Source organism: Gopherus evgoodei, chromosome 8 (genome assembly GCF_007399415.2).
Source record: "Gopherus evgoodei ecotype Sinaloan lineage chromosome 8, rGopEvg1_v1.p, whole genome shotgun sequence".
NCBI classification, from domain to species: domain Eukaryota; kingdom Metazoa; phylum Chordata; order Testudines; family Testudinidae; genus Gopherus; species Gopherus evgoodei.
Genome location: NC_044329.1, coordinates 107018183 through 107042051, shown reverse-complemented (window position 1 = coordinate 107042051; position 23869 = coordinate 107018183). Strand labels below are relative to the sequence as shown.

Here is a 23869-nt window from a genome sequence, read left to right as displayed (position 1 = left end):
CAATGCAGTTGCTAATGGCAAAGCCAACACCCAGTTGTCCTGGCTGTGAGGCTGGGCAACCTCCCCAGAAGAATGTGTATCCTGCACCCATCTCTGCCAATTGACCTTCGTTCACTGAGCAAAGCAATGTCAACCCGATGCCTGGCCAGTTCTCTTGCAACAAGAGCTGTGCCTCTCTTAGGTTGACTGGTGGAAGGGTTGTTGCATAAAGCGCTAACATTCCATGAAGCTAATGTAAGGCCAAGCGGCCCTAACCAGCCACACATGCAAAGCCTGCACAGATGGAGGCAGAGCTTAAATGGAGAAGCAGAGCAGAGCGGCTCAGATGTGGCAGATAGTGGAAGGGAGCAGACTGGTGCTCTGAGGGGAAAATACTGCCCAGGAGCTCCTTGCCTGAGGCCTGACTGCACTAACCAGTGGAAACCTGCAAAGGAGAGAGAAATGACAGAGTGTGCAGGTCAGAGACTTGGCTGAAGTGACTTACTCCATGAAGCTAAAGGGATAGGAAGGAGAAGCGGCTTGACACCCCAAGGTGTCCAGTGTAGCTGCCCACCATTTGGCCCTGATCCAGAGCCCAGTGGAGAGCACAGGCCTGGGCTCTCCTATCCACTCCCAGAGAACATTACAGCACCAGGGACCTTCACTTAAGGCAGTGCTCCCCAAACTTTGTCACCCTCACCCCCTTACCTGGTCCATGCCTCCCCTAGAAGCCAAGGTCAGGAGCTGGGCCCAGGAGTAGGTCCGGGAGCCGAGGGCTCTAGCTGGAAGCAGGGGCAGCGCTGCAGCTGGGGCCGTGGCTGGGAGTGGGGCTGTGGTCAGGGCCAGGAGTGAGCCCACAGTTGAGGCTGGAGCTGCAGCAAGGAGTAGGCCAGAGTGGAGCTGGGGGCTAGCCCAGACCTCACCATGCCCCTCGGAATGTTCCTGCAGGACCCCTAGGGGGGCATGCCCCACTGTTTGGGGACCACTGATCTAAGGCGATAGTGCTTCCGAAATAGACCTTGACTGGCCAAGGGCTCATTCCCCAAATCACTGTGCTGACAGAGAGGATAGGTAGTCCTTGGGGCAGGGCGCTGAAAGGCAGGACCACTTTTTCAATGGGAAGACTGCCTGCTGACCCCCACCTGACCACTAGGTGGCACTGTGGACATTTGTGCACCTTCTACCGTGCAAGATTAGACTGGATGGAATATGGACTGGATCAGGCCAGAGGTCCATTTAGTTCAGCATCCTCCTCTGGCAATCCTGGCTAGCACCAGTGACTTCAGAGAAAGGGTGCAAGAAATCCTGCCGTGATAGGATAACCTGTCCACATGGGAAGTTTCTTCTTAATCCTCTGTAGTAAGTTTCTTTAGGGCACTGCTAAATGTCTGTAGTAGGGGGAAAAGACAGATGAACTAACAAACAGGACAGTTGGGTCTTCTCCTGCAGAGCAAAGTCTGACCAAGTGCTGGTGAGAACTTCAGAACTTTCTCCTGTACCTTCCACTAGGTTATTCGGCATACAGCATTGCACACAAGCTTGTGTGGGAAAGGGGAGGGCGCTATATTGCTTTGACTATTGGCTAATCCAGACCCAAAAGGAATGTGAGCACACTGAGAGATTCAGAGCCTGTCACTGCCACAGAAGCTGCACGACCATGGCCTTTGCGCTGGAGAAAATAGCGACCCCTTCCTCTCTGCTTCTGTACCCGGCTGCTGTATTTTGCCTCATCTACGTGCTGCTGAAAGCAATCCAGCTCTATCACAAGAGACAACAGCTCCTCAAAGCTTTTGAGAGTTTCCCAGGTCCCCCCAGCCACTGGCTGTACGGCCACAGCTCTCAGGTAGGGAAAGATGTGGGGTTATGCAGCTATATACACACCATCTCGATTAGTTTCAACAGAGAATAGGCAGAGGAAAGGTAAATACAGTGAGTGGGGTCTGTGAAATCTGTTTGGTAGGAAAAGATCCTGGCAGGCGGCGGCTTTCTTGTCCTACCCTTTAACAGACACCACAAGCGTATGTTAGCGTCATGTTTGTGGGGGACAAATAAAAATGCAACCACAGTACAAATTGTGTCCAATTTTCAGCCCCAGTCCTTTAAGCAAACAGATAGTCCCATTGATTTGACATGGGTTACTGACTTGCTTATATTTAAACATGCTTTCCAAGATCAGGATTTTGACGATCAAATTTAATAGGAGCAACGTAAAAAAAGTTTCTTCCTCCACTTAAGAGGCATCTTCTCTGTAATAAGTAGGTTTGAGTCAGTTTTCATAGCTACTAAGCTCTGCTGTGTGTGTGAATATGGGGAATTTTTATTTCAAACATTTTCAGCATTTCATGAGGCAGCCATTTGGGGCTTTATGCATTGTTGTATTTAATTGCAATGTTCATGTCACCAAAACTCAGACAGGTTGTCATCAAATACATCTTTAAAATAGTGATACTCAGACCGTGTCTCTTTAATGTGTCCCCTGTAGATCCTTGCAGGACATGATATTAAACTACTGTGTGATTTAACTATTAATCAATCTAAGTTATTAACCAATCAGGATGCTTTTACTGTGTTATTAACCAATTATAGTTGATAAAATAATAATACTTGGTCAGTCAACTTGCTATGGGAATAATAATAATAATAGATAAATAGATAGATATAAATTAAATCTTCCCCTGTCATACTGTTTAAAGATGACTATATAGTACTATAGTAAATGAAGCAATGAATTCTCACTACTGTGGCTCTTTTGGGTAATGTTGATCACTAATTTGGCTCCTGACCCACTGAGGCCTAAATATCACTGGTTTAAAATGTTGAGCCTGATTCTGCCCCGCTTTGCCTCTTGTAATGTCAATATATTTCATCAACATGCAATTTTGGCCAAAAAAATGTTTTTTTGTCTAAAGCAAAAGTTTTGCATGGGAAATTTTCATTTTTGATCGTGTTCCTTTTTTGATACAAAACCAGAAACTGTTTTAGGCTGAAATTTTTTTAAACCTAATAATTGTAACTTAAAACAGCTTTCAAGTACCCTCAACATTTTCAGGTTTTGGGTGTCAGTTTTTTTATTTAAAAAAATTAGAGGAAAATGTAGATGAAAAGTTTAATTTTTGACATTTCTCTGAAAAAATAGGAATTTTTTCAAGCAGTTGCCTCATTTCCCCAGTGCAAGGGGAGTGTTAAGCTTTACCATTGTGATTTGCAAAGGAGACAGAGCTGCAATGCAGCTCCCTCTGGAACTATGTAGCCACTGTGTGTAGATTTTGGTCCTCTCTACCCCAGCCAGTTGGGGGCCAGCATGGCATCTTCCCTCCATCTTGAGGTGCAGAACCCCTCATTGCAAATCCATTCCACCTGCTCACCATCTCCCACGAACAGGCCTCGAGTGGCCCAGATGGCCTTGTGCAGACTTTCCACGCTGAGGTGATTTCACCCCTTTCTCCATAAGCTCTCTCTCACTCTCTTTTCACTATCATTGCAGATTTCTCAAGGTGGAGAATTAAATCAGTTGCTGTCTTGGGCAAAAGAGTACCCCTATGCCTACCCCAGATGGATTGGAGGTTTCATGGCTTCCTTAACAGTCAACCACCCTGACTATGCCAAAACTGTGTTTGGCCATGGAGGTACGGTCACTGGAGCTTATTTCAGAAAGGTTCGCACTTGAGGCCCTCTCCCGGTGCAAAGGCCAAGTGTTATTTCCACAGAGAACCATTCAGACTCTTCTTCCTGCTTGTCTCTTCTGTCGATTATTGCAATTCCCTCCTTTATACCCTTCCCAAATGCGTAGCTCTTCACCGTTAAATTGGGGCACTATACTCACCCTCAATGGGAAATGAGAACCAAACACCTGCACCCTCAGAAATGTGTCTGTCTTAGGGTTTCCTAGAGCACCCACCACCACAGTATCTAAGTTGTTCCCAGAAAAAGCAGCACAGAACATCTCCTACATGAGATCCCAGATCTTCAGTTGTTCTCCCTTTCTAGTGTAGGATGCTCTAATTATTATAATTACTGTTGTGGTAGTACCTGGGGATTTTGACTAAATCGGGGCCACAATATTCTAGGACTAGAGACTATACAAACACAGAACAAATGACAGACTCTGTCCTGTAGAGATTACTATCTAGAGGCATATCTCAGTATTATTCCCATTAGGATTGGAAAGCTTCTTCGAAGAGGAGGTTCTTGCTGTACATCCTAAATGCGGTCAGAGTCTGGATGAGCCTAATCGCTCAGATTTGATTCAACAGTTGCATCATGACCCTACAAGAGCATAGCTGCCTGGTGGATCATTGATGTCGATGTGGTCCCTGATGTGGCTTGGACGTGGCACATTAATACCTTTGAAGATCAGGCCTAAGGCCTTGATCTGGCAATAGCATCTCCATTGACTTTCTTGTTCCTCTAGCACAAAATGTCCTTCCTCAACTTTAAAAGCTTCGATGGCCTTCCCTTCCCTTTCCTCACCCATATCTCTAATCTCATCTTCCCATCACCCTCCCCAGTCCCGTGTGCATCTAATTAATGAGATATATGTAAAAGACCCTCTTTAAAATGTAATCGTATGAAAAGAAATATTCTTTAAATATTTAATATCCTAAATAATACAAAAAGATTTAGCTGTCTAATTTCTATACAACTCATTTCCTAATTAATTGAGCTCCATCGCTATGACTAGAAGAGTGAATTTGTACCAGAAATGCATCTAGATTTTTGTTTTCATGGTGTGTCAACTCCTAACATTGTACTTATCTTCTCTGTTGAATTTTACAGATCCAAAGGGTCTTACAATCTACAAATTCCTTATTCCCTGGATTGGTATGTAGAATCATGCTTCATCCATCCTTTTGAACAGTTTGATGAATGAATCAAGGGCATGCTATGTCTTGGAGTGTTAGCCCAGAGTTTCAGCCCTCATCCTCAGTTTCCTTGCTTCATCAGTTCATGGTGGGCCACACACTTCCCTTGTAATTTGATTTACTTTATTCCTTGCTATTATAAAACCAGAGAAGATGACCATTCTGCTATGGAAAGCTACTAGGGATGACATGACAAACACGGGAGATACCATGTTAGACTAGACCATTTCTCTATTTAATCCAGAATCCTGCTCCACAGTTACTAGTATCTGATATTTCAGATGACGGTGATTACCTTCCCCCATAAGCAATGCACAACTGATGCAGGCCAAATGATGCCCTCAATTACACATATTCAGCTTCATGGTCTTCAGGCTATGCCCTTGGTGCCGTCACCGCAACCCCACTGAAGTCTAATGGGATTAGCAGGTGTCACTGAGGATGACTGAGATGACTCTCAGAACCAAAGCTGAGTTTACAGGGCTGGTAAACTGTAATCTGTAAACTGAGCAAACTGTGTGTGGACTCAGCAAGGCACACACGTACTGAGTTCCATAATACTGCTTTTAGTGAGTAGAACCACACTTTGTGCATCAGGGTAACTCTGGACATTAGTGTTTGTCATAAACAGATAGTTAAGGTTTAATAGAACAGGAGTACTTCATGTCTCTTTTGACTGTAAAGGGGTAACAAGTTCAGTGAGCCTGGCTGTCACCGGACCAGAAGACCAATCAGGGGACAGGATACTTTCAAACCTTGAGGGAGGGAAGTTTTTGTGTGTGCTGTTAGTGTTTGGTTGTTGTTCTCTCTGGGTTCTGAGAGTGACTAGATGTGCAACCAGGTTTCTCTCCAATCTCTCTGATACAGTCTCTTCTATGTCCAGAATAGTAAGTACTAGGTGGATAAGGCGAGTTAGGCTTATGTTTGTTTTCTTTATTTGCAAATGTGTATTTGGCTGGAAGGAGTTCAAATTTGTATTTTGCTGAAAGGATTTTAATTTGTACTTGTATACTTAGGCTGGGAGGGTATTCCCAGTGTCTGTAGCTGAAAGACCCTGTAATATATTCCATCTTAAATTTACTAAGATAATTTTTACTGTTTTTTCTTTCTTTAATTAAAAGGTTTTCTTGTTTAAGAACCTTTTTTTTTTTTATTCTGGTGAGACCCCAGGGGACTGGGTCTGGATTCACCAGGGAACTGGTGGGGAGAAAGGAGGGAAGGGGGAGAGAGAGGCTAATTTCTCTCTGTGTTAGGATTACTTTCTCTCTCAGGGAGAGTCTGGGAGGGGGAGAGAGAAGGAGGGGGAAGGTGGATTTTCCTCTCTGTTTTAAGATTCAAGGAGTTTGAATCACAGTGATCTTCCAGGGTAACCCAGGGAGGGGAAGCCTGGGAGAGGCAACAGTGAGGGAAAGGGTTTACTTTCCTTGTGTTAAAATCCAGAAGGACTGGGTCTTGGGGGTCCCCGGGCAAGGTTTTGGGGGGGACCAGAGTGTACCAGGCACTGGAATTCCTGGTTGGTGGCAGCGCTATAGGTTCTAAGCTGGTAATTGAGCTTAGAGGAATTCATGCTGGTACCCCATCTTTTGGATGCTAAGGTTCAGAGTGGGGAATTGTACCATGACAGTGTTATTGTTTCCAGCTGCTCATGTTATTGCACCACGTCATTTCATGGCACAGGGTATTAATATTGCTAATACCTATGTCATTTGTAGAGCTGGTTGCAAATTTTTTCTCTCCCATGCAGAACACTTCAGCTTTTAGTAAAAAACCTGGGGAAAAAATGCAGAAAACTTAAATATTCCAACCAAAAGAAAAATGGTTGCCATCAAATAAAACCCATAAAGTTTTCAGTGTAAAACCAACATTTTCCATTTTGGAAAACCAAAATATTTTCGGTTTTCAGTTTTTTGACCCTTTTAATTGAAAATTGGTTTTGCCCGGCTCTAGTTGGTGTGACAGAGATTTCACACTTGCTGGGGCATCACTAATTTCAGCCTTATTAAGGGCCCTGTGTGGCTGCTATCAAAATACCAATAAGGTACTACATCAAATATAGAACCCCTTCCACCTCTGCCCCTGCCCTCTTTCAGTAAATGCCATCTCCCCTCCTCCCGAATGGTGTGTTCTTTCTAATCTCTCATCAAGTTCTTAAAACTCCCTCTCCTTCCTCATGGTACCATCCCTCGGAATGCGATCCACTGAGGACTTGCTTAGGTATAGAATTAAGGATTCATGTTTTAAATGTTCCCTCTCTTCAAAGCACCGAGACTACTATGCGTGCTATATACATAAATAATAGTAATTCATTGTACTGTGAAGTGATCTGACTGGTTCTTTGCTATTTATATTCCCCTAGGCAAGGGATTACTGATCTTACATGGGCCAAAGTGGTTCCAGCATCGAAGGCTGCTGACACCAGGGTTTCATTATGATGTGCTGAAACCTTATGTCTCATTGATGGCAGAGTCTACCAAAGTGATGCTGGTAAGAATCATCACCACAACTGTGCTTTCAGCTGCAGAGCCAGGAAAATAACTGGGTCTAGTGTTGAACAATTAGAAGAAAGTGGAACGAGATGTTCTAAACAGTTTGCGTCCCACAATCGCTCTACAACCCTTTAGTAAAGGGGCCAGTTGGTGTAATTCAATAGAGCTACACCAACCTACATCAGTTTAGAATCTGGCCCAAGATGTTTTTCTGTCACCTGGTTTCCAATAAAGTGAACAGTAATACAGTAGCTTTTCTCAGCCCGGGGATGATGAACATAGAAGGTAAATGAGGAGAACAGGCTGACTGCCAGATAAGGAACTAAACTTGGGCTAGTACAGAATAGGGGGACTGCACCCAAAACAAACATGGAAACTGGGAATTAAGAGTAGATGAAGAGGAGCTCAGGGTGGAATCGAATGAAGTTCATATACTATCATGCACCGTCCATAAGGTGCCCACTTCTCCTAGTCCAGCTTGTTGGAAGAGTCCTTTTAACTCAAAATACTCTCTTTAGCTAGAAACCGTGAATTCACAAGGATTGTACGTCCCTAATAATAATTAAAGTCTCTGAGCCAAATTGACTTCTGGGGTAACTCCACTGACTATAGTGGAGATACATCAAGAGATGCACTTGGCCCCAAACGTCTTCAGATTTTCAGTCATCACTTGAGGTGTGCTCTAACCACCTAGAAATAATCATTATGTCTCCCTTTTTAGTAAGGGTTGTTGCTAAACTTATGTTTGTTTGTTTACAATGCTGGCAAATAAAACAGTTTTCTAGCGAAAATCACTCAGTTGCAGAGATCAAAGAAATTGTAGACACATCCTTTAATCCAGCTGGATTGGACTCAAATAACCAAATCTTTCTGGCATGGCATATCTGTTGAATTGTCAATGAACTTTTTCTCAGAGGACATTAATTTATATGGAGAGGCTTGCTGCTGAGTCATATCAATTGTGAAACCAGTAAAAATGAACGCAAGTCTTAATTTACCTTGATTTCCGGTTATATCTGTTGTGCATTAGATATGCTAGTGGTGACAGACATTCTAGAAAATACATTAGATCAACAATGCACCACTGTATGTGGATTCTCCCTTCCCACCTCAGATTTGGATCTAGTTCCTGCCAAAAATAATTGGCCAAAGACCTTTTACACAGATCAGTTTCTTTTCACTTTGCTGAAAATAATCTCAGAATATCATGAAAACAACTTGTACATAGAAATGGCTGTGAGCCACTCCTGGTCTGGCTCAAACCTGCTTTAGGGATGTTTGGATTTTGGTTTCTAGTTCAGGCCCAGGACAACAAAATCCTGAGGCAGATCCAGATCTTGCCGACCTAGTTTTTCAGATCTAGTTTTTCATTTTGGCCTGATCTCTAGCAATAAATAAATAATCCTGTAATCTGATCCAAAAGGGAATGTCAATCCCAGCTAACATTGGACCTTTTAGATCAGAGTCTTTGCTTACAGAGCAGGGTCTAACATGCAACAGGGGTTTGGCAAGATGCAGATATGGAAAGCGAGAAAAATGAATAAAGGGCACTGAATGGGATCTCTGTAGTCAGCAAAACCCTTTTCTGTAATCCCATCCCTCCTCATCGCTCTCTCCTCTCTTAGGATAAGTGGGAACGGCTGATCACAGTGGATAAATCAGTGGAGCTCTTTGAACACGTCAGCTTGATGACCCTGGACAGCATCATGAAATGTGCCTTCAGTTGTCATAGCAACTGCCAGACTGACCGGTCAGTGCTAGGTGCTTTCAAATCCTAACAAAAAAGTTCTTGTCAGCCAGATCCATAGTAGCCTTATTTGACTGTTCTTTTCCTTCAGTGACTCAGACTACTACATCAAAGCAGTCTATGATCTGACCTACCTGGTGTTTCATAGATTCCGCTTTTTCCCATTTCATAATGATTTCATCTATCGAATCAGTTCTCAAGGACGTCGCTTTCAGGAAGCCTGCCGACTAGCACACCAGCATACAGGTATCTCCCAGTGTCCTCCTTTTCTTCTCCTATTGACTGTAGGATGTTGCCTAGTTTGGTGGGATTAACCTACTGTTAATTAGTCTGTCTATGAATGGAAACCCTGGAGAAACGTTTTCACTAATTCTCCAGGGAAGAAAGATGGTTTTAAAATTGAGGCACAAGGCTGGTAGTAGATCTAGGGCCAAATCCAATGCTGGTGGAATTCCCTGAACTTCAGTGAAATTCCAATAAGGATGGATTCCTATTCCTCGCTCTGTCACTGATTTACTGTGGGACTTTAGGCAAGTTACTTTGTTTCTCCACAGGCCAGTTTGATCACCTGCAAAATAGAGATTATGATTCCACTGTTTGTAATGTTCTGAGAGAACTCTCAGTGGAAGGGACATAAGAACATAAGAACAGCCATACTGATCAGACTAAAGGTCCATCTAGCCCAGTATCCTGTCTTCTGACTGTGGCCAATACCAGGTTCCCCACAGGGATCGAACAGAACAGATAATCATCAAGTGATCCATCCCCTGTCACCCATTCCCAGCTTCTGGCAAACAGAGGCTAGGGACACCATCCCTGCCCATCCTGGCTAATAGCCATTGATGGACCTATCCGTCAATGACAGTACTTTAGAAATACAAAGTCTTCCTAACACCTGGTTCTTAGAGACCTCATCTCCTGCATTCATCTACTATATGTCCATTTCACCATTTGCATTAAGCAGAAGACCCTCAGCCTCTGATCTTTTGACTACTCAACAGCATGACCTTTCCAGACAGACAGGTCACAGTGATGTCAAGGGGTAGCTAATATATTTGCCACTCTCATATGCAGATAAAGTAATAAAAGAGAGAAAGACGTCCCTCCAAGATCAGCAAGAACTTGAAAAGATCCAGAAGAAGAAGTTCTTGGATTTTCTGGACATTCTTCTGTGTGCCAAGGTGAGTGTTTGAAATACTCATGTAAACAGCCAAGCAAGTGTTTCCCTAAGTGTCATCAGCAGACACACCTGGCTGTGGTTGACAATAGCTTCCCAGCCTATATAGCCACATGTCTAATTCTGTCAGCTGATAGCAGGACTGGAAGTGAAGGGAAGAAATGTCAAGCAAGGATGTGCAAAAGACAGTGCTCAGTGAATGAATAACAAGTAGTAACAGTGCTATGAGGGTAATTAACTCTTTCCTCTCTGTGAGTTGCTTTTCACTCAGCACGTTAATACGTACAGGAACAGCGGCACCCCAGCATGTTAACATGAATGAGACCTTTGGCATATTCTAGGGAGGATTCCAGGGAGGGGGTGTTGTCTATTCTGTGTGTAAATAGGTAAATGTTCCCTTTTCGGTTTCCTGTGTACTGCATCTTTAAATTTCTAAATGCCTGCTGATCTGCTGGAGACCGCTGCCATTTGGAGTTCAGTTCAGTGCAGACTCCTACAGGGGAGAGACACACACACACTGTGCTCTCACTCTCCCTCCTCTTCCTCTCCTCCTCCCCCCAGGGATTTTACTTTTGTTCTTTCTTGTATTGTTTGTTGTTTGTCTTGTAATCTTAAAACACATATCCTGGCTGAAAGTACATAACTTCTCTTTGTGTATAGAAAAAATAAAACAGAATAAGAATTCTTCTGAGGAGAGTGGACAACACATGGTAGTTACCATAGAAGCACAGAAATGCAGGGCTGGAAGGGCCCTTGGGTGGCTCAACCTTTTCAGAGATGCAGGCGGTATGTGCAGTTGTGTGGCACCTGTGCGGGCCACTTACAGAAACAAAATGGTTTCCTCCATGTAGCGTGACCTCACGCACCATACTTACAAGGCCATGCTACACAGAGGATGCCATTTTGTACAGATAGCCTCTGGTACGTGCAGTATGTCACTGAAATGCTCTCTGTGTGCTGGGCAGCTGCTGCTGGGGGAGTGGACACCTGGGGGCCAGATGGAATCGGCCTGTGGGTCAGATCTGTGGGCCATCAGTTGGGCTGATCTCTGCACTGAGGCAGGACTAAGTATACCTGGGGTGTCTGTGGTGGGGTTATTGGATGGGTGTGAGGACCTGGGGGGACATGCGGAAGGGCCAGGCTCAGGAGGGGGCTCTGTCTGGCAAGGAAGCAGGTGGGGCTCTGTGCAGGTGGTCTGAGCTGCTGAGACCAGGCTTCATGCCCAACTCACTCCCCAATGCTGGACTTGCAGGAGCCACCAACCAGCAGTTACTCTCCTCCGCTGGGAAGGCTGGTGGGGATTCAGAGAGATGGGGACAGAAGGATGCACCCCAGGAGTACTGAACCCACCCCAGCCCCGCCAGACAGACCATCTCCTGACCTTGGCCCTTCAGTGGGGCCCCAGGGCACAGAGCCCCATCCACTTCCCCTGCTGGACAGAACCTGCGGAGGAAGAGCAGATGGGGCCATGCTGAATGCCCAAGGGCTGTCCAGAAAGAGTAGCATTGTATTTCCCTTTGCTGAATACAGGACACCAGGTAAAATTACTCATATTTAAGCAACTTCACCAACAATCAATCAGAACTATCAGTACAAACGTTCAAATTAACATCACGTTGACTGAACCTCTGTTCAAAAGAAATACTGCATAGTTGGATTCTTTTTATTTACCTTCTTATGGTTAAGGCTTTAGGGTTCACACAGGGAGAGGTCGTGCCACACACACACTCCTGTACACCTCTCTCACATGGGGTGGGGGTGTCCAACCGACCTGACCCTCCCTGCCCTGCACTCTCCACCCTCCATGCCTGGCTGGGCCCCTGGGATGGATCTGCCTCTCCCAGTACCTGGCACTGCGTCTTCCCAAGGCAACACGTGGGGGTGGGGGCATGCAGGGTCACATGCCCCCCTCCCCAGATTTCTGCCAGGGTTCACACCAGAATGTGGCCAGCAGCAGCTTTTCAGCACTGTGTGGGAGGGAAGGGACGGGAGCTGCTTCCAGCCACAGGTGATCAGGGTGGGGAGAACACCTCCAGGCTGCTGGTGGCCACCAAGTTAACCCAGCCGCCTTCTGTCCTCCTGCTATAGCGTGGGCTGGAAGGGGTTAAGCCCTAAGGATGCATTGTGCACCAGGGCCCAGGGAACCTGACTGCAGGAGCTTCAGTGAATCCAGCCAGAGAGGTGGCTCAGCAGGGGAGGGTGCCTAGGGGATGGAGCAGCCATGAGCTTTCTGGGCGCAGGACCTCGGGGGGTGGGGGTGAAGAGGGTGCTAAGCCCCTGCCCAGGAGGCTCCTGTGAAGCCTGCAGGGTCAGGATACAAACAGGCTGGAAATCACTTCTCCCCCCTCCCCCTGCCACTCCAGAGTTTAGCTGAAGAGCGGAGACGCCTCTCCGTGCCAGCTCTGTGTGGGGCTTTGGCACATGCAGGGCTTGGCTCCTTTTGGCCAGCGCCCTGAGCAGAAGCATCTTGGGCTTTCCCGGGGTGCTGGCCCAGCCAGAGTCAGTGGGGGAAGGAAGGAGCCTGCCGGCCAGGCTGCTGGTGAACTGAGTGCTCCGACCAGGGACTGGTTCTCTACCCAGGGCTAGGAGCGGGACGCACCCCGCTTGGGGGATATGGAGGAGCAGTGGGGCTGGGGGGGAGGTGAAGGGGCAAAGCAGGGAGAGGACAGCAAGAAGGGGAGCACGTAAAGGGCTGATGGGTGGGCAGCAGAGGTGACACGTAACCGGCCGCTGCCTAGCGCCTGCCTGCACTGACCAGCCACCTCAGCTCACAGCGCGCAGCCTGTTCTGGCCGGAAAGGGGGCGGGGGGCAGGGTCCTGCTGGCCAAGAGCCAGCACACGGTGGGGGCTGTGCTGACAGACCAGCATGGGGAGCGGCTGGCCCCGCGCTGCAGCTTTGCCCTGCCACCAGCCTTGCACACTCACCCCCATCATCGGCCACTGGACCCCTTCATTCACCATTGGTGGGCGAGCGGCTGGCGAGCAGGGATCCACTCAGCAGCAGGACCCACTAGTACTGATGGGGAGGAGACAGAAAATATGGGACAATTTGCCCATTTTTAAGAAAAAGTCAGGACACCTGCAGGAGGGCTTAAATATGGGACTGTTCCTTTAAAAATGGGATTGCTGGTCACCCTAAGCAAGGAGGCCAATACTCACAGGGTGCAGCTTTCTGCTCCTCTCCTGAATGGCCCTTCAGCACGGTCCAGTTTGCCGCCCCTGAGAGATTGTCTGACCATGACAGGGAGCTGAAGGCTTCCTCAACTGTTACATGGTGAGGACCTGCGCTGGCCCCTCTGGGTACCAGGCACACCACCCGCTACAAAAATACAGTTTCTTAGAAAGAGTGGGGCTCAGATGAGACATAAATCTCCAAAGTGGGGTCTCAGCAAAACCAAGTTGGGAACCTCTGACCTGGCCCATCCCCAACAGGTGTTTGTCCAACCTGCTCTTAAAAACCTCCAATGATGGGGATTCCACCCCTCCCTTGGTAGCCTGTTCCGGAGTTTAGCTATCCTTAGAGTTAGAATATATCTCCCAAGATCCTAAATCTCCCCAGCTGCAGATTAAGCTTGTTAATTCTTGTCCTACCTCCATGGCACAGGGAGAACAATTCATCTCCATACTCTTTATAAAGCCCTTAACATATTTGAAGACTGTTACCACGTCCCCCCTCAGTCTTATTTTCTGAAGATTAAACAAGCCCAGGCTTTTTAACCTTTTTTCAGAGAGCCCCCTGGTTTTCTGAACTTTTTATCATTTTTGTTGCTCTCCTGTGGACTCCCTCCAATTTGTTCACATCTTTCCTAAAGTGCAGTGCCCAGAACTGGTCACAGGACTCCAGTGGAGGCCTCACGGCTACTGAGTAGTATGGAACAATGACCTCTCATGTCTTACATACAACACTCCTGCTAATACACCGCAGAATGGTTTTAGCTCTGTGCAGGGGCTCTGGGCTGCTGAGACAAACACCTATCAGGGATGGGCTAGGTCAGAGGTTCACATTGTTGGCTCATATTCAGTTTGTCAGCCCTGAAGCTTGGTACGTGACACCTGTTGATGAGTAATTTGAACCATAGCCCATCTCTGCTGCCTTGCTTATCCTAGAAGGGGAACGCCTCCGTTTATACTCAATGGATCTGAATCTGATCTCACTTACACCATGTAGACACCTGCATAATTCCATTGCTTTCAGTGGACTGACACCTGATTTCCACTGGTGTAAATAAGACAAATCAGGCCTGGGATCTTCACCAGTAATCAAGGTGTATTTTTTCACTCTAAAAATTATTAATAAAATGAACACTTGTTTGGGGATTATTTACTCCCTGCTTTGCTAGGATGAAAATGGAGCTGGATTATCCGATGAAGACCTACGTGCCGAGGTGGACACGTTTATGTTTGAGGGTCACGATACCACGGCCAGTGGGGTCTCCTGGCTCTTGTACTGCATGGCCCTGCATCCAGAGCACCAGCAGAGATGCAGGGAAGAAATCAAGGAGATTCTGGGAGACAGAGAGACCATTCAGTGGTGAGATGTTACCTCACTAGTTTAATATAATTTGGTTTGGGATTGTTTTCTTAGGTATTCAATCTGAGGAATTAAAAATGGATCTATTTCAGAAGCACTGCACTGAAGGATCAACACTTAGTATAGCAATGCAACAAAGGAGAGATCCAAGGTCAAATCCAAACTTCCCTTGTGTTAAGGGCATTTCAATTCTAGATCTTTGGTTTGCTGATGTTGATGCTCCTAGCTAGTATTTTCATAGTGGTAGGGGCCGTTACTCATTCATACTCTCCACCTATGCTTGCTTTCAGGGATGACCTTGGCAAAATGACTTACAGCACTATGTGCATCAAGGAGAGCCTTCGCCTTTACCCTCCAGTACCTGGAGTGTCCAGACTGCTCAGCAAACCCATCACGTTCCACGATGGACGAACCGTACCAGAAGGTCTGTTTAGCCTCTTCCTTCTTAAGGGCCCAATTCTACCTTCAGCCGCATACATGCCACTCCCACTGAAGTCACACTTTGGCCCTGAATGTAGTTCATGTCAATGAGAGTGGAAGAAATGCTCCTGTGACATCCAAGTGAAGATCTAGGAGATGTTGAGTGGTTTGTGGTGCTCCCATGGCCTATTCTGTCTTCATTGTAAATTGTAAGATGATTCCTTGAATGTCCATTACAAATTGTACTTTCCTGTGCTAATCTGTCTCACTGAGCCCTGGGGCGATTCACCCTAGGGAGGGTAGCTGGGACTGCTGCCTGTCCTACCTCAGAGACTTTGCTAGAAAATAGCGGTGCCAGTTTCCTCCTGAGATTCCATGGGAGACCTGCCAACTAAGTCCATCTAGGGAATGCTTTATATCGGTGCAGCCATTGCTCCACACGTGCATGCCTTAATGACCTCCCATCTCAGCTCCAGCCAGAGCTGGCTGAATGTTGTTAGTCATAGAATACCAGGGTGGAAAGGACCTCAAGGGATCTAGTTCAACCCCCTGCTCAAAACAGGACCAATCCCCAGATAGATTTTTGCCCTAGATGGCCCCCTCAGGGACTGAATTTACAATCCTGGGTTTAGCAGGCCAATGCTCAAACCACTGAGCTATAGCCCCATATAGCATGGTAGCTGAAAGCATCACATCTGAAATGCTCCCAGTCCTCTGCATCCCAAGAATATTACATTCTTTTCCTGTGAAGAATTGGCTGAGAGCTTCAAATGAGCCTGTGGGAATTAAGCACCCAAATCTCACTAGAGTTCAGTGGAATTTGGGTGCCCAATTCTCTTAAACTCCTTTGAAAATCCCAGATATTGTTTTTTATTGTTTATTATTTGTATATTGGAGGTATTCAGAAGCACCAACCAAGAAGGAAGTCCCATTTGCTAGGCACTATTGCATACACAAGACATTACACATATACACATGATTTGAGGCAGTCTCTGCCCAGAAGAGCTTACAGTCTAATGGAAATCTTTATTACTAATAATCATTCAATGCAGGGAGGGCAAGAAACAGAGAGAGTGCACCCTAATGTGCAACTAATATTCTTTGCATTGAACTATTCTACTGCCTCTAGGACTGAGATGTGTTAGCTTGTGAGGTCGCACAAGATCACACAACAAGACTGCTTGGCCGTACACTGTAGGACTGAGCTGGAATTGCTCATGTCATGGTCTCATTGACTCAGTAAACGCAGAGAGCTTGATGGGAACAACAGTTATAGAGCTGGATCCAAAGCCAATGTAAAGACTCCCATTGACTCAACGCGCTTTGCGTAGGCCCAGGAGATTTACACACTGAGTACCCCATCATTGCTATCTTCTGTTATATTGGGAATGATGGATGTCTTTAGGGTTGTATTACCTAAGCAAACCTTGGCTGAATAAAATAGACCATTTAGGACATCATGGTAAATGTCACCCTGTACTTCCTGGCATAGTGTCCTGCCCGCCTTGTCTTGATCTTACCAAATTCTCCAGTTGCCTCTCCTTTCTCTTCACTCAGTGAGATGGGTATGATTCTGCCAACTGACAAATGCTACGTGAATGGAGACCAAAACATTAAACAATCAGAAAGCAAACAAACAGAGCATGGCATTTAATTCCAGCCTGCAATGCCCATGGCCAGCGCATGCTGTCCTGCCCCAGGCGTACGCCTCGCAGCGCCAGTTCTAGCGGCACCCCCAAAAGAGCAGGGAACTTGCAGAAAAATACGTTGCAGGTAGGGGACTGTTGGCTTTATGCTCTCCACTTGGCAGTTGGGTAGAGGGAGAAATGGGGCCCAGCCTGGCATCCCCCAGACCCAGAACTGTGCAGGGGAACCCCCTATACACATGCACACTCTATCACTAGAATCCAGGCAGTGCCTCCCCTTTCCCCATCACATGGCCTTGGGGGAGAACTGCAGAGCAGCCAGCCAGAGATGCAAGCCAGTAGGAGCAGAAGCTGTGAAAACATGGACCTTTGGACATTCCAGTCAAAGCTGGAGAATACTCTCTGCCTTTCTCTGCATTCTTCCTCCTCTCGGTCTCCTCACCTCAGTTTCACGCCGTCTGCCCCTCCTGCTCACTTCTCCTCTGCGCTGCCCCCCTCACCCTTCTTCCCTCCGTTTAACTGGCCCCTCCTAACTAACCCCTCCTCACAAATCAATCAATCAATCAATCAATACAATCATGGAACTAATGTGTTTGTTTGCTGCCATCACATTGTTTCCTCTCCTTGTGTGTTCTTCCCCCACCCTGTGTCTGTCTTGTCTGTTTCTTTGGTTTGTAGGCATGGGGTCATGTTGCCGTCTCCTTCTGGTTTTACTAATTTGTGCAATAATCACACCGCAGGAGGTGAGAGGGGAGAAGTTACCCTTGCCCCAATAACTATGCTAGTGAAATATTCACCTGAGGCAAGTCCATTATTTGGCTTTAACTGCAGTTTGTTCTTCTAGGTTCAAAGTACAGCCGGCATGTCTATCATTCTTCCCTAATCATTAGGTGCTTTTGCCCAATCTTTTAACCATTCCCTGCTTCTAATGCAAAATCTATTGACTCTGTTGATAATCTGCTCATCAATTATATTATATTGCATCATCTGGTGTGCACCTGATAAATCGCCAATCTTGCTCTGAAGACAATGGGGGTTTTTTCCACCAGTTTCAATGGAATTTGGATCACTTCTATAAGGCGCCCGTGCATGGCTGCTGAGTGTAATTTTTTTTAAAAAGAGAGTTTAGTTATTGCATAAGATCAATAAACGAGATGAAATTCACTACAGGACAGATCATCCCCCCTCCACTTTCACAAGCCAAAAATGTAAGTGTGCAGTTGTGCGAGCTGTGAAAATCTCACCCTGAACGTATAGTGATTGTCACACAAGTGACTGTAAAAGTAGTATTGTGGCGTTCGAAGTTCTTTCTCTCCATGAATGCTGAAGATTAATATATTACAATGCCATTTACTACTGCCATCTTTTCTAATAACTTAGGTTCGGCACTCAGAACTCACCTGATAGAGTCCCAGATTCCTGCAGGACCACTGTGATCATTTAGTCTGACCTCTTGTATAACACAGGCCAGAGAGCTTCCCCAAAATAACTCCTAGAGATTATCTGTTAGAAGAACATCCAATCTTGATTTCAAAATTATCCGTGATGGAGAAGCCATCATGACTCTTGGTAAATTGCTCCAGGGGTTAATTACACTATCTGTTAAAAATTTACACCTATTTCCCCGTCTGAATTTGTCTAGCTTCAACTTCCAGTCACATGATTGTGTTTTACCTTTCTCTGCTAGATTGAAGAGCACATTATTAAATATTTGTTCCTCGTACAGATACTTATAGAGTCTAAACTGTACTCATATCACCCCTTAACCTTCTTATTCTTAAGCTAAATAGATAAACTCAAAGAGCTCAATCACTCTAAGGCAGGTTGTCATAAACAGAGTGTTAAGGGTTAATGTCTCTTCTACCTGTAAAGAGTTACAAGCAGGAAACTGGACACTTGACCAGAAGACCAATCAGAAGACAAGATACTTTTAAATTCGGGTGGAGGGAAGTTTGGGTGTAAGTTCTTTGTTCTTTGTTCTTCTCTCGGAGGGTCTGAGAGAGACCAGACATTACTACAGGCTCTCTAAGTTTCTTTTCAAATAGAAGGTAAAAACCAGGCGGTTTAGGTTTTTAATTGTTTTACTCTATTTGCAATTGTGGATCTGGCTGGTTAACTTTTATATGTGTAGTTGCTGGGAATATTTTGATTTGTATTGGTACTGGGGGGAAAGTCTCTCTCTGGTATCTGTAAGCTATAGGACCCTGTATATTTACATCTTGAAGTTACAGAGATAATTCTTTACTTTTTCTTTCTTTTATTAAAAGATTTCTTTTTAGAGAACCTGATTGATTTTTTTTCATGTTTCCCTTGTTTTATCCCAGGGGATTGGGATAACTCACCAGGACTGGTGGGGGAGACGGGAGGAGGGAGAGAGAGAATCTCTCTCTGTTTTCCTTGAATCTGTTTGCCTCTTTGTGAGAGGGAAGGGAAATGCTTCTCTGTATGGTGATTTAAGAGGTTGGATCAATATCTCTCAGAATAGCCCAGGGAGGGAAATTCTGGGAGGGGGAGAGGTGGGGGAATGGCTTATTTCTCCTTGTTTTAAGAAACCCAAGGGATCTGGGTCTTGGGGTCCCCAGGGAAGGTTTTGGGGGGACCAGAGGGTATCAGGCCCTGGAAAATTCCTGATTGGTGGCAGCATATCAGACCTAAGCTGGTAATTAAGCTTAGGAAAACTCATGCTAGTACCCATATTTTGGACGCTAAGGTCCAGAACTGGGAAGGAATGCTATGACACATGTTTTCCAATCCTTTAATCATTCTTATGGCTCTTCCCTGAACCCTCTCCAATTTATCAACAATCTTCTTGAATTGTGGACACCAGAGATGGACACAGTATTCCAGCAGTGGTCTCTTGGTGCCAAATATAGAGGTAAAAATAACCTCTTTACTCCTACTCAAGATTCCTCTGTTCATGCATCTCAGGATCGTATTAGCTCTTTTGGCCACAGCATCACACTGGGAACTCTTGCTCAGCTGATTATCTACATACAGTGACCCCCAAATCTTTTTCAGAGTCACTGCTTCCCAGGATAGAGTCCCGCATCCTGTGAGACTGGCTCATGTTCTTTGTACCTACATGTATACTTTTACATTTAGTTGTATTACAAAGCATATGGATTGCTTGTGCCCAGTTTACTAAGTGAACCAGATTCCTCTGAATCAGTAACCTGTCCTCTTCGTTATTTACCACTCCCCCAATCTTTGTGTCATCTGCAAACTTTATCAGTGATTTTATTTTTTCTGCCAGGTCGTTGATAAAAATGTTAAATAGTGTAGGGTCTTGTGGGACCTCACTAGAAACCCACGGCTCGATGACAATTCCCCACTTACAATTACATTTTGAGACCTATCACTTTTGCTGATGATCCATGAGCCAGAATAGATCCCAGTTCATTCTCCCATCATTTAACGTTGCCTCTGCAGGGCTAAAGGGAGTGAAAACATGTATGTAGAAATGACTCAAGATATTTCTCAGACAACAGGTGTGTTGATTAAGAAGATGAAGGGCCTTTAACAGGATAGCATGTTGTGCTGAGTAGAAGTTTGCCTTGTGAGGTCACCAACATTTTTCTTATAAAGTGGTAGCCGTGTTAGTCTGTATCAGCAAAAACAATGAGGAGTCCTTGTGGCACCTTAGAGATGAATATATTTATTTTCTTATTTCTTATTTTTTTTACAGGTTCTCTAGTTGCAGTGAGCATTTATTCTCTTCATAGGAACCCAACTGTATGGCAAGATCCAGAGGTACTTTTAACTTTACAGAAAGAAGAGGTGGTCACGTAGTTAAAACAAAGGACTGGGTACCAAGAGAGATGGGTGCTTTCCCTGCCTCTGCCACATACTACCTTGAGCAAGACATCTCTTACTTCTCCCTTCTTCCATTTCCCCAGCTGTAAAGCCAGGATAGTATTGACCTTACCGACATGTTTTGCAATCTTATTCAAGTAGCGCCTGTCCAGATGAAAGGTGCGATAGATCTGCAAAAAGGAAGTTACCTTAAAGATTTTGAGTATCATAGAGAGACAGAGTAGGGTGTGGAATGGTCTGTTTTTACACATAGTCAGGTATGTCTGGTGGAATAAGGATTCATAGCATTTTGGGCAAATGTAGCAAATGGTGCTCTTGGTTGTACCAGCAACTCCTGCCAGTCGCCTGGCAGCTGTGGGTGAGGGGCAGTAGTGCTCTGGGCCCAGCACAAGGGCTCACTCTTTAGGTAGGGGGCTGCATTGGGGATGTGTTGCGACAGCACCTCCCCAGGTTACAGGTCACATTTTGGGCTGTGATAGCCCTTTATGGAAGGGGAGATCACTGCCCCTTCACACTGCAGCTGTCCTAGCAGAGTTTCCACCTCAGCACCTCCTCCTCGGTGTTAGGGCTACAGCAACAGACTCTGGGCTGAAACTGACCTCCCATCTGACTCTGAAATTGCATCCTGTGCCTAAGCTGAGGGGGGCAATGTTGTCAGATGCACCTTGCCTGATTCTATAAAGTTGCTGGCGTCAAACCAAGCAATGCTGTAGTTTGGAATGAAAAGCTTTTGCCACAGACCTTTGAACTCTCTTCCCACAGGTGTTTGATCCCATGAGGTTTTCACCAGAGAACGTGTCCAAGAGGCATTCCCATGCTTTCCTGCCCTTCGCAGCTGGAGCACGGTGGGGGAAATTTCATTCACTGTGTGGGTGGGGTCAGCTGAAAACAAAGCAATACATTCTGCCAGGGTGCTGCTAATACCCACTGAGCACAAACATGTTGGCTGCATACTGCTGTGTCTTCCAAGTGGGGGAGCTACGGGAGCTACCAGAGGTTCCTTCTTAGGGACTGAACTCTCTGGCCTCTCCTGTTTCTGCTTCACAATGTCCACTGAGCCGTCCCCTGGAGTGGCCTGTCTCCAAAAGACTGTGATGGATGGAGCTCTGAGTGCAGTGTTCACATCCATTCCCTAATGCAAACTCTAGAGGGCAGCACTGCAATGGCGCTAGCTCTCCTTCCCCGACAGGAGACCGAAGTGTCGCCTCCTTACATCTCCAAAGGAGTGTAATTGACATGCCGCCATCGTTTGGTAGAGGCGCGGTGCCATGGTGGGCTAGCTGCACCCCCAGCCCCTTTGTGGTCTCTGAGCGAACCCCTCAGGTCTTAGGCCTCAGGCCTGTCCTGGTTGGAATTGTGCAATTCTCCCCTCTCAGACCAGGCCCAACAGGATCCACCAGGTCCAACCCAGTTCAGACCCCTGCAGTTCTTCCCTTCGTGAGTCTGTGACCAGCAGTTTACAGCAATCAGCCAGACTTCTGACAACCAAAGCACGGGTTATTTAACGGTTGGAAAAAAGCACTTAGAGAGAAAAGATTTCAAAACAGCCAATGGTCTACACCCACGTCTATCTCACCCAAAGGCTTATCACCACCTGTTGGGGTCCTAAGCAGGCCTCACTTGTTCTGTCACCCCTGCGGGTGCCTGTCTCAGCCTGAGTCCCCCAAACAATTTCCCCCCTCAGAAGAGTGTGCCTTTTTTAACACACCATTGTTCTTTTGATCTCCTGCATTCACAGGCCTTTTCCTCTCCTGGCATTGTCTCTTGACACCAAAGTGTTTGGGGGAGAAGTGGCTTATCTTTTGCCTTCCTGCTTGGCTTTCCTGACCGCCCCCTATTCAGTTTCACCCAATATGTTTACACAGTAAACATCCCAATAATGCAGGGGTTCTCAAACTGGGGGTCGAGACCCCTCAAGAGGTTGTGAGGTTATTACATGGGGGGGACATGAGCTGTCAGCCTCCACTCCAAACCCCACTTTGCCTCCAGCATTTATAATGGTGTTAAAGATATAAAAAAGTGTTTTTAATGTATAATGGGGGGGTCGCACTCAGAGGCTTGCTGTGTGAAAGGGGTCACCAGTACAAAAGTCTGAGAACCCCTGCAATAATCTGATCAGCACACCATCACCCTAAATTATTACAGAGCAACTCCAGAGCCATCACTCGTGGGACTGAATTCTGGATCACTGCAGGGGGAGGTATTCCATGCACATGTGTGTAGCAGTTAAGCACATTAAAAGCCAATGAGTGTGAGGTGCCTAATTGATATATGTGACTTGGAAAAATTTCCCCTGTGGTCAGCAAAGATCTCTTTGAGTAGAGGCGTGGGGGAGTAACTGTATCGATCTCCTTGCAGGTTCAGTGGGAAAGAGCATTTTTCACACCTGTCCCCAAACTGCCTGGTAACATTGCTGTGCACTATTAAACAGCTGCCGTGTTTTAATCCAGTAGTGGCAGCACTACAGTGATGGGTGAAGGGATTTGTCTAGGATATATATTACAGTAGCAGATGAAATGAGGCCCCCATTGTGCTAACTGCTGTACATACACCTGGGAAATGGTCACTGACCCAAAGAGCTGGGTTGGTTCCCTCAGCTAGCAAAGTGTATCGGGATAGATTTGTGAATGAAAGTTGATTTCTAAGCAAGAGCATATGCCCTTATTAAGCTTCCCCTCCCTCTTCCAGGAACTGCATCGGGAAGCAGTTTGCCATGAATGAGCTGAAAGTGGCTCTCGCTCTGACTCTGCTCCGCTTTGAGCTCACTCCTGATCCAGCCAAACCGCCCCAGGAAATACCACAGATTGTCCTCAAGTCCAGCCATGGGATCCACCTGCTCTTAAGGAAACTTCCCTGACACTGCAGAAACCATGGAGCTCCACATCGGGAGTCAGTAGGATCAGTTCATTTGCAAGGGAATGCCATCAATGGGTATTTCATGGGCTAGCCCCACTTCAGCCAACCCGTTTCACAACCTTTCCTGAATTCCCAGCTGGTTTCTCTGCGGCCTTCCCCATCCCCAGAGCTGGAGTGAGCACAGTGTTGGGAGGAGACCTGGATATGGGAATAAAGCATCCTAAGTGCCTCATCCCCAGTTAAGGAGCACTCTTGCCTGTCAGTGCCATGCTCTGGGACCCAAGCAATGCAGGGTCAAAGGCAGAACTCCCCTTTCCACAGCCCCTCACGCTGTGTGCTGAGGGCACAAGCA

The 23869-nt window shown here is 46.2% G+C and overlaps 1 protein-coding gene across 1 annotated transcript; it reads left to right on the top strand.

The window, feature by feature from the left end:
* Positions 1 to 1636: 1636 nt before the first annotated feature.
* LOC115656665 (cytochrome P450 4B1-like) lies at positions 1637 to 23518 on the top strand. Its single transcript, XM_030573702.1, has 12 exons — positions 1637 to 1822; positions 3464 to 3605; positions 4756 to 4800; positions 7198 to 7325; positions 8953 to 9077; positions 9166 to 9320; positions 10149 to 10255; positions 14592 to 14782; positions 15073 to 15206; positions 20534 to 20598; positions 21424 to 21506; positions 23350 to 23518. The coding sequence occupies exons 1-12, from the start codon at positions 1637 to 1639 to the stop codon at positions 23516 to 23518; spliced, it is 1530 nt and encodes a 509-aa protein (XP_030429562.1).
* The last annotated feature ends 351 nt before the right edge of the window (positions 23519 to 23869 follow it).